General features: G+C 35.2%; 1 protein-coding gene across 1 annotated transcript; it reads left to right on the top strand.

Moving 5' to 3' along the window:
- The first annotated feature begins 3621 nt into the window (after nucleotides 1-3621).
- Nucleotides 3622-7967, top strand: LOC107173661 (uncharacterized). Its single transcript, XM_015524279.2, has one exon. The coding sequence runs from the start codon at nucleotides 4032-4034 to the stop codon at nucleotides 5358-5360; it is 1329 nt and encodes a 442-aa protein (XP_015379765.1). The 5' UTR covers nucleotides 3622-4031; the 3' UTR covers nucleotides 5361-7967.
- The last annotated feature ends 3463 nt before the right edge of the window (nucleotides 7968-11430 follow it).

Below are 11430 nucleotides of genomic sequence, written 5' to 3'. Positions count from 1 at the left end.
CTTGACATATTACTTGTGTATATATTTATGGTAATAGGGTAAACGCTTATTGTAATAAAATTTGAAATTGGATACTACTAAAATAATATTTATTGTAAAATTATCATCACATGTTTGTATAATAATGATTCTAAGATTGCCTGTATTATAACATAATATTGTGCAATTTCAATTTCATACCTATTTTCAAGTTACAAAATATCATGTTATAATAGTGGATTTTATTTATTAACTCATTTTAAAATAATATTAAAAATTAATTTAGTTTTTCCTCCAATATTGAATTCGTGCGTTCAATTTGTACAACAACAACATTCGCAGTATCACAATAATTAAAATGTGTTACTAGGATCTTTTCTTATTTCGTTGTGTTTAATTACTAATTATAGGTACAATGTTGAACTGTTAATTTTTGACTTATTATTCTATACAGTTAATAATAATTGTTCACAATATAATATTTAATTTATTCAAAATAATGATGAATAAAAAAATATGCATAGTAGGTACAATGGTGAATGGACAGTCACCACGGATGACGAGGTGATGCATTTCATACCACGGTGGTGACGTTGCAATAAGCCGATCATAAATTAGTTAACTATATAATCCATTACATTAATTATACATAGGTAAAAAAACTAATTTCGTCTTGAATTGAACATTTTGTATTAGTTTTTTGGAGAGAGTGAAGGAAAAGTCACGTAATCTTGCTAAAAGAATTATTGTTACTCAGCTGTCCATTCTTATCTAAAAATTCAAATTCTACACTAGGGGATAGCTAGGTGTAATTAGCTGGTTAACATGAATAACGTCATCGCTAATTGCTGGGTTTTTTGCATCGGGGTTTTCGGTAATTACATCTCAGGGTGGTTTTGTCTAAATTCTAATAACGTCGACACGTCACAAGTGGCAACATAATATGGTGCGGTATAGGGGAAGCACAATCTATGATAAGTCTATATGATTTAGATAGACCGCAATGACCATTCACTGTAAATACTAAATAGTAACATTATGTAAATCGAGCAGATAAAACAACGCAGTCCACGATCGATAACGTAATGTTTAATTTTATAAATGAACATTTGTTAGTAAACACTAAAATTAAACACATTGTTTTTTAATGGGTTTTTTTGAAAGCTGTAATTGTTCAACCGCCCTCCATGACTTCATTCACACCCAGACAATAAAGTTTTTGAACTGTATTGAAACGTTGAAACATTTTTAAAAATACAATGAATTCTATATTTTAAACTCAATATTTGTATTCATATGAACCCTGATCTTCTCGTATGCTTGCGTAATAGAAGTATCAATTAATAATTATTACAAAACAGTAAAATAATTTCAAATTGTTTTAAAATTCACGGTTATTACTGAGGACATTACAATAGTGTATTAAGTAGGAACGTAAATCGTTTCTATATTTAATAATTTATTAATATAATATATACTTATATAAATATTATTCAAATCATCACTTTACCGATTAATAATGTAAATAATATAATATCGATGGACAATGTTAATATCATTAACAATATGATGATTAAAATATTATAATTATCGTCAACGCGCACGTGCAATATAAACAGCTTAATATAAATTATAACCTGGTAATTAGTAATATTATAATAATTATAGTTATTTTCTACCTAAACAGTAAATACAGTAAGTTATAGGTAAAATAATACACCTAATATATAATATATAATAATAATTCATTGTTCCCAATGGCCGATGTCGCCGAGGGCTTATTCTTAATAAAAAAAAAAAAAATAATAATAATAATAATACGATAATATTAAAAAAACTGACCTAATTGGCACTGTCATTTACGCTTTACCACATTTTATTTCCGGCTGAACGATAGATTCGGCTATCAATGTACCTAATCGTTTTTGTAATAATAGTAAATGATTATAATATATAGATATATATTAAATTGTAACGTCCCATCTTATTCGTTGTTGTCCATTTGGAGGGGAGGTATTTAAAAACAAGGTTACCTAGAAGGAAAATTACATATGAAGTTATTATAATTTAAATAACTATGTCGTGTAATAGTACGTTTTTATTTACCGATACAAACCGAATAATAAATTTAATTATGTCTGTTTGTTTAACACTGTACCTATAGTTGAGATTCAATTATGTTGTTATAATAGTTAATAGTTATATATATATTATGATGGTTACACGGTGTAAAAATTAACGATACAAATATTAGCTGTTAATAATAGGCATATTTAAAACAACATTTTTTATTGCCTAAGCATAAACTATTATATTATATAGCTCATCAATTATATTAATATAACAGAACTTACTTGGCAAATTTGTATTTATATCCATGTTGAATTAACATATTAAACCTAATTTTAATTTTTAGCTTACATTTTAAGACGTTTTTTTATTTTTTCGCCCAAAATTAGTCATTTTTTAATATGACCGTGTGCATGGCTATATAACGTATTCCATAGGTATTATCAAAATTATTTACCAAACGATTAAGTCGTGAACTCGCAAAATGTTTCGTCGATACGACGACAAGGGCGACGCTAATATGCGATAATATTAGGTACTATCAAAATATATTGTAATCATCGTTCTCCGTTAATGGCCAAACATTATTATGAACGATATGGAACAAAAGTTAATTTTACTCCGACGACCGGATAAAACCCCTCTGCCTAACGCGTTCGCGTGAACCACCGCGAGTATAGGCGTGCGCTGATATCGAACTTCATGCACACCGCCGCGGTCGTACGCCGACTTCGGTCGCAAGTTTGTAGCACGTTGGATATAATAATGTACTCCTCAAAAGTCAAAAGTATTAGTGTCCCTAAATAAATGTTCAAACCATTGCTCCAAAAATATCTTCGATCACCACTATTATTATTAATATCGCCGATTTTTGTTATCAGCATTTTTTTTTCTCGAAAAATATAAAACACAAGTTTTATGAAGACTTGTTTATCGAAAAAAGATAGAATTTCATAATGCTTGTCACGTCATATAATCAACCCGTGCCCGTCGATCGTTCGTTCAGGGTTGCTGTCTTATTTTTGGTTTCTAAAAAGAATTATTTAGAACTTTTTTCGTATTACGATGTTTACAAAAAAAAACCAGTCATGCTTCCAAACCCTATATGCGAGCGCATTCCCCACATATCCCGTATCCAGTGATGTGTACCGAGTACCGTACCACGGTATAGGACATATTATGTAGGTATACCACCACTTGCGATAACAACGCGTTTTGGCGTATACTCACACCCTAAAACCACAAGACACGACAACATCGTGTTACTATGGTACACAATATACGCTGTAATAAATAAAAAAGGGAATATTTCGCCGGCGAGGAGGAGAAAAAAGGAGAAGGCGAAAAATCGCGTGAAAAGGGCTGCGGTGGCGGGGTGGTGTGAACAGGAAGAGAAGAGGTAGAGAAAAGAAAGAGAAAAAATAATGATTGATTGTCATCGTGCCGCAGCAGTGGGAAGCAGTGGTGCGTCGTGATTGGCCGGCGTCCGGGTACCGCCTACAGCCGCCGCCGCCGCCGTCGACGGCACACGCGGAACAACATCGCTGCTGTCGCCGCACTCGGTATCTCAGTCCCATCGCTCGTATCGTTTAACTGGCATTCGTCTTACGTCGCGCGTCCTGTACGGTCGTCGTTTCGTGTGCATTCCGTCCGTCCGTAAGACCGTAGACCTATTTCTCAGTGTTTATTATTTTTCGTCCGTATTTTGCATAGTTTTATCAAAAATTGCGTACGTGTTTATTTACCGTTTGCTATACTCGTCCGGCAATATCCGCAGTGCGAGTGTCGCCGTCACGAACCATCACTTCACCGTCGGGTGAAAAACTTCAAATATCCGACGATCGTCGAGTGCGCGCTGTGTTTTTTGCGCCTGGGCCCAATAACATCCATCTCGCCCAGAAAATATAATCTACCGCAGTCGACTACCATCGACTACACCTGAGGCCAGCACATTTTTTCGTCGTCATCGTCTCTCTGCAGTCATGGACGCCCCTCCACACATGGGTAATTTCGATTTCATATTAGACCACCACCATCACCATCACCACAGTCGCGCTCTCGAGTCGTCCGTGTCGCCGCCAGCCCCCGTGGTCATGCAACAGCAACAACAGCAACAACAACAGCAACCACAGCAACAGCCACAGCAGCAGCTGCCGGGCAAGGCCGATCACATCAAGCGGCCAATGAACGCGTTTATGGTTTGGGCAAAAATTCAGCGCCGGCTCATTGCCCACGACAACCCGAAAATGCACAACTCTGAGATCAGCAAGCGCCTGGGCGCCGAGTGGAAGTTGCTCAACGAGTCCGAAAAGCGGCCGTACATCGACGAGGCTAAGCGGCTGCGGGCGCTGCACATGAAGGAGCATCCAGACTACAAGTACCGGCCCCGTCGCAAGCCCAAGATCCAGTTGCATAACAATAATAACAACAACAACAACATCAACGGAGCTCACAACAACAACGGTGGCATGCTACACGGGTCCGCAGGAAACAACAACTTGCACCATCACCATAGCTCACACCACAAGCAGGCAAACTTTCATACATTTCCAGTAGTGACCAGTGGTGGGCCAGGTGCTGCTTCAAATTTCAACTTTCCGATGCCTTACTTCTCTGCTAGCCACCCGGGCCTACACTCGTTCGACGGTTACTCTTCGGCAGGACTCGTCAACCCGTACCTGACCACAACCATGCCTTCGTTCGATCCTATTCACCTGACCAAGCTCGTGGCCCAACAGGCACAAGTCGTGGCACAATCGGGCGGTGGAGGTTCTCCATCACCGTCGTCGCAGATGGCCGGCACGCCGCCGCCCACCGACATCAACGTGGTGAGCGGGCTTCAGCAACCACTGCAACCGCACTTGCACCCGCAGCAACAGCAGCAACATCACTTGCAGTCGCCCCACAACAAGAACGGCGGCGCGGCAGTGGTCAGTTCGTTCTATAATCAGTTCTATCCGCCAGGAGCAGGTGCAGGCAAGGCAGGACCGTACCCGCACCATCCAATGAGCATTTTCCCATCGCCGTTCTCGTTCTACAACAACGGCGGCGGTGCGGGCTCTGTGGACGACCACCACGGCCAGCAGCATCACCATAGCCAGTCGGCGGCCGCGGCCGCTTTCGCCGTCCAGCAGCACCACCACCAACAGTTGCAGCTGCAACAGTTGCAGCAGCAACACCAACAGCATCTGCAGCAGCAACAACAACAGCATCAACAACAGCAGCAGCAACAGGAGAGACCCGGTTCCACGTCGTCCGACATGGAAAACGATCCGACCAGACAAGTTCCTAACGCCTCCAACATACATTGAAAAGTTTCGCACCGCTCGCCATTTCCTCCGCACTACCAACACTTGTGTCGGTTTTTTGGTATATTTTTTTAATTTTTTTTTTTTTATACCTACGATTTCGTCGATGCCGACGACTGATTTAATTATTACTTAAATTATGCTCCTTTTTTTTAATTTTTTTTTTTTTGGCGTAACGTACACGTTACAATATTTATCACCACCACCCCGCGTGGTGGTAGTTACCCACTCACAAAACCCCCTCCCCACCCCCTTTGCTGCCGACACCAAACTGGAATTTGGTAATATATTTTTTGATCTTTTTTTTTTCTCGTGTCGTCGTCGACTGTTTTTCTCCTATAGTGTGTGTGTACATACTATACTTTTTATCACCGTTGCCAACGTGTGTAAATCAGTTGTTTTTCAATAACCGTCGACAATAGAGTGTGTGCCGTTTGCATCGTTTCCGTTACAACCACCTGCGATTCTGAACTATATTTATGATGTTAATATTATTATTCTCTTTGCGACGATATAATGCGAACTTATTTAAATATTAATAAACCGTCGGTTAAGTATACCTACGCCAATCTGGTTTGATAATAATTATTAAGAATAAAATTAACTATAATATGATTTGTGTTTTGGCGCCGGCCCGCCAACCCTCCTCCCTTTCCCCCTCTCCAGCATTCCCCTTTGTGTTCGCCAAAAGCGACTTTTTGAATATCAAATTCTGATCTGAATTCGTGGAAAATGACTTTGGTCCCGATTCAGCTTCTACTCAATGTAAAACGATTTAAAAATTTAAATGTTGATATTCCATATTTGCTTAAATATTTGTTTATTCGTCTCATTTATGATTTATAAAACATGGACTGTGCGCGTGTGTCGGTGTAACAGCCGCACACTTTTTTTCGCTTGTCGATTTATGATTTATGATTTTTTTTTTATTATTATTATTATTATTCATAATATAATAATAATTGTGTTAATGCGATAATGTGCACGATATTGTTTAATTTTGACAGAGATAATAATATTTTTATTGTCCGATTATATTTTATATCGTCCGAAACGTCTGCTCCGGCGGTGTTCCGAAATAAACAATATTGATAAGTGTTATTCGCGTGTATACTCTTGTCTTAGTGTATACTTTCCTATATATTTATATTATACGTATAAATATATAGTTGTGTTGTAAATATTAAAAATTTAAATCTCACGATGATAATAATTGATGAAGATGATGATAACTGTTGTTGTTATTATTATTATTACCTATAAAATATCGATTATTATACACGCATAATAATATTATAATATAATTAATACTCCTCGACGAAAATAATATAATGTTGTTTTTGAAATTAAATTTACATTATACCTACATATTAATATTTACCTATTATTATTAACTATTATAATAAACCCTATTGTTGTTATTATTATATTTAATTATTATTATTATTATTATTATTATTACGAAATACGATAACTTTTGTATTAGGTCGTAGTGATAATCCCGTGTTTCGCCAGTGTGCGTGTGAAAGCCGTACGGGTGTGTGTGTGTGAGCACATTATATGACAACATTGTGCCGCGCGTTACAATAATGATTTCAAATAATATAATATAATAATAATATTATTTATTAATTCTACGATAGCTTGCGATTTTTTCTTCCCGTAATAGAGCCCAATATTTTTTTATGTTTTCGTTACGTCACAATTATTATTTTTTTTTTGGCGCTCATTTTTTTAACCGTTCCGACCACTACTTAAACGTTTAACGATTTATTAATATGTTCTCTCCTCCGTTTAACTTATGCGTGTCATGATAACAATTTTTGGTGTTCGAGTCGACCGCTTTTCACGCGGGACTCAATAAAATTGTAGTTTAGACGTTTTTTTTTTCTTTTTTTAATTACTACTGTTTAAGCAATACTGAAGACGGTCACAGTTTTTATTTTTTGGGTTCGATTTTCCGTTTATTACCGTACGACACTCGTCGAGACAATAGCCTTTTTCTTCATTTTCCACCCTCTCGACCCACTCACCAAGGTGGAGAATACACATCTCACTTCTCCGTCGCGGGGTCGAGAGGTTAAACCGAAATACACACACGCGCTCCCGCGAACACACACGCATACATAATATTTTATATATATAATATGTAGTGACCTACGCTTTGTTGTTATGTATTTTTTATCATGTGTACATGCGTGGCAAAACGTGTGTGACCAAAACCTGTTGACCCGTTTTTATTTATTTATTATTATTTTTTCTCATTATCATTTTTTTTTTTTTTTTTTTTTAAAGTAGTCTTTAAGTGCCAAAACTAATGTTTGAATGTGTTTAAGAAAAAAAAATGTCACTTATTATTATGAATTATTCATGAAGAATTTATATGATAATATTAAAATAGCTTTGAAGATTGAAGCATATATATATACAAAAATATATTTATGTAAACATATATATATATCTTGTGTATGTGTATATATATATGATGTATGTGTATTATATGCTTGTTGTCGAACTTGTAAAAACTTAAATGTCTTGTGAAATCAACTTTGGAAAAAATTATTATATTCGAAATAAATTTGACCTGAAACACAGGTTTGAAATCGAAAATTTATCTTTTTTTGTTTTTCATTCAGACTCGTCACGAGTCTTGTGTCTTTTTATTGTAATTATTGTGTAACCTCACCTGTACATCAGAAATCTTGAAAACATACGTCGATAAGACGCCTTTAACTGAGTGCGGTAAAGTGTTAAAAGTACAGCTTTGATATAACACAAATATAATATTTTCATAAGAAAAAAAAATACTATTGTGTTTACGTAATCGTCGTTATTGTATAGGCGTGAAAATCGTATAAACAGCGTTCGCCGTTTGTTTTGTTATTTTAATAATTATTTCAAATTTTATGACAACACCTCGTTTATGCTGTAGTACATACACGTTTGGAGACATATTGTAACAAATCACAAAAAGGCTATATCATAAAAGATTTCTTTTTATTTTCGGTCTGCAGGTCGAAAAATCATTGGGCTGTCCACACAGATACAATACCGTACGATTTGTTTCCTTTTTCTCGATTTAATATTATCTATATAGACATATTTATGATCACTATACCTGAGAAGACCAAGGGATATGCATATACTGTGCACCACATTAGTTCTGTGTAGTTGTTAGTGATTGATAAAGAAAAAAATGGTTCAGTTAGAGTATAGTTAGACATAATACACTAAAATATGACGGTGACGGTATTGTATTTTATATTGTGCCTTCAAATTATAAAAAGCGATACCGTCACTACTCTTAGGTCTAAATATTGATGTGTATAGTACATAAGCTAAAAATCAGATTTTTAAGTTCTTAAAAGTTTAAAGTATTCCTTAAACTTGTTAATATGCAGATTATGTGATTTTTTAAATTCAAAAAATGCGAAACAATTATATTCATTGATAGGTATATAAATATAATAGTAAGCCTTTGTTTGGACGTATCAAACTTTTGTGAAAATCTGTTTTCCATTAATATCTACACATTCATATATATATACAGGGTGATTTTTTAAGCATGCTCTCCCCATTTTTATGCTTAAATTATGCATATATTTAAATTCTGATTTTTGGAATATCTAAGTGTAGTTAAAGGCGATATTTTTGAGTACTTCGATTTTTCACAACTTTTAAGGAGTATCCTGTAGCGATACCAACTTTGGTTTTTCAAATACTGCCTATATGTTTTAAAGCAAAATGTGATTCAGATAATTTTTCTGAAAATTTTGACATATTGCAATCAAAATTCGAACGAAAACTTCCAGAGTTATTCTACTTATATTGTGCCTAAGGTATAGATTGTAAATTTCCTTTATAAATAAAAAAAAAAAAAAAAAAAATTCTACTTGAAATACTAAGGAATAAGGATAAAAGTCTAATACTTAAATGCCTACGTTGTAAATGGATACGATAATTATAATTCGGTATACAATATAAAAATAAAATATTTGTTAATAATCACTAATACTTATTACTAAATGGCCAAATATTGCATCTGACAATTTTTAAAACAAAAGAAAATATGAATAAAATAATATCCTTTTTATTTTATCCATGTTTACCTATACCTTATAGGCAACGTTAATATTTGTATAGCATAGGTATACCTACTTATAATAAAATACCGAACAATAGTGTACAATAGCGCAAATGCGAAATATGTACGTGTATCCATTTACAACGTAGGCATTTAAGTATTAGACTTTTATCCTTATTCCTTAGTATTTCAATAACTCTGGAAGTTTTCGTTCGAATTTTGATTGCAATATGTCAAAATTTTCAGAATAATTATGTCCATATAGGAACATATAAACTTCGAAATTCGTACATTATACTACTCGAACACTTTTCATTCGAAAACAATTCATTCGGACGATCGACTATAGTTCCCATTTAATATATAATATACTTATAATATACGGTGTATTACAGTCGACTAGTCGAGTCTCGATAATTCAAATCTTCCCTATAGCCTCTTTAAGCGCTTTTGAGCTGTGTTTGTGATGGAAGTACTCGGAAAATATGCAAATCGAATTTATTTGTATTGTTCTTTAGATTCGAAAGTTTTATCGAGACGGCTGTTTATTGCCTACGTAATATTTCGTGGAAACTTTATGGATTTTTGCCGTTTCCTGGTCGAAAATTAATCTCGTTGGCCGTTGCCATCGGCGTAAATTGTCCGTCGTCGGTTAGGTGTGTTACTACCGGCCCGAACAGAGGCCTCGATCCTGTGACGTAAACAATGTCGTATACTATAGTCACACCGCATAATAAAATTCATCGTTGTCGTTGTTTACAAACGTCAACAGCTGCCAGAAGATCGCATTTAACGACAAGGAAATATGACGGTTTCGGAAGTACATATAATTATACGCGCACTGCAACAGTGCTTGCGATGTGTGTTATAACCACTAACCAGATCGTGTAGGTCAGCGGTTTCCAAACCTTTTTTTCACACAAAAATATTATAATTATGTGACATAATTTGTCAAGAAAAAAAAATTAGATATAATAATTATGTAAATCGGCTATCCACTTAGACGCGTCTAAATTTACGCGTTTTTGTAAAATCCTGGCCTTGCACCTAGTAGTAGGCTATTATTATTAATACGATTTTCATTTTATCCATACTATTTGTATAGTAAATTATATTTATCATTTATTACAAAATATAATATCATATATAATTGCAAATATCAAAATTTGATTTTATCATTTTATACAATTTTACATTATTTTTATAAATAATTTTATTTATTATTTGTATATTTACCTCTCCTATTTTACAGGCTATATATTGTAATCGCACGTATATTAACATGTGAGGCCGTGAGGGTAACTGGTACATTTGATTGAGGGCAACTGGTACATTTTGTTCTAGGTAGTTTGGGGGGAATTGGTATATAAAAAGGTACTTTTGGGGGCAACTGGTACATGCCCGTGCCCGTTTCTAGACCAAATATAGCCACGGCGGTGTCCTGACGTAAATACCACGAATGACTGGACTACAAAAGCGTGCTCATCGATAAGGAATTATAAAAAAAAAAAAGTTCTTTAAACTTTAAATTATTTATTATTGCGATACGACGACATAGACATCGCGGTGCCCTTAGAAAATACTCGCGATTCCCCTAATAGTGTACCGCGGTGCACAGTTTGGCAACCGCTGGTATATATAGGTACACAAATATTATTTACAGTGCGCCAGACATCTCATAATAATGTTATAGATCATATACAATACGAATAACAAGTTACAAAATGCGTCTCGTTTTGCTGAACAGTCCGGATATGCAGGACATTCCTGCAACATCGTACTCCGCCTATATGTATATACCTGTGTCACGGTAAAATAACGTATACCGAGGCGGTCATTTATTGTGACTTGTGTGTGCGTGTGTGTGTGTTTGTATTGTTCGGGTACAAGACCGGTATAGACACCAAACGTGCTAGTAAGCGCGCCGCACACATCACGCCCGGAACCTTTGGGTGGCGTGTGCGGTGCAGGTTTCCGTATAATGCATTT

The sequence above is a fragment of the Diuraphis noxia genome, unplaced genomic scaffold, assembly GCF_037042655.1.
Source record: "Diuraphis noxia isolate RWA-SAM2 unplaced genomic scaffold, SU_Dnox_SAM2 contig0001, whole genome shotgun sequence".
NCBI classification, from domain to species: Eukaryota; Metazoa; Arthropoda; class Insecta; order Hemiptera; family Aphididae; genus Diuraphis; species Diuraphis noxia.
The sequence above is the reverse complement of the archived record's forward strand: the minus strand, read 5'-3'. Positions and strand labels throughout refer to the sequence as shown.

What these genes read in the sequence shown, in the direction of transcription:
- LOC107173661 (XM_015524279.2), top strand. Translation starts at nt 4,032, where the DNA reads ATGGACGCCCCTCCACACATGGGTAATTTCGATTTCATATTAGACCAC.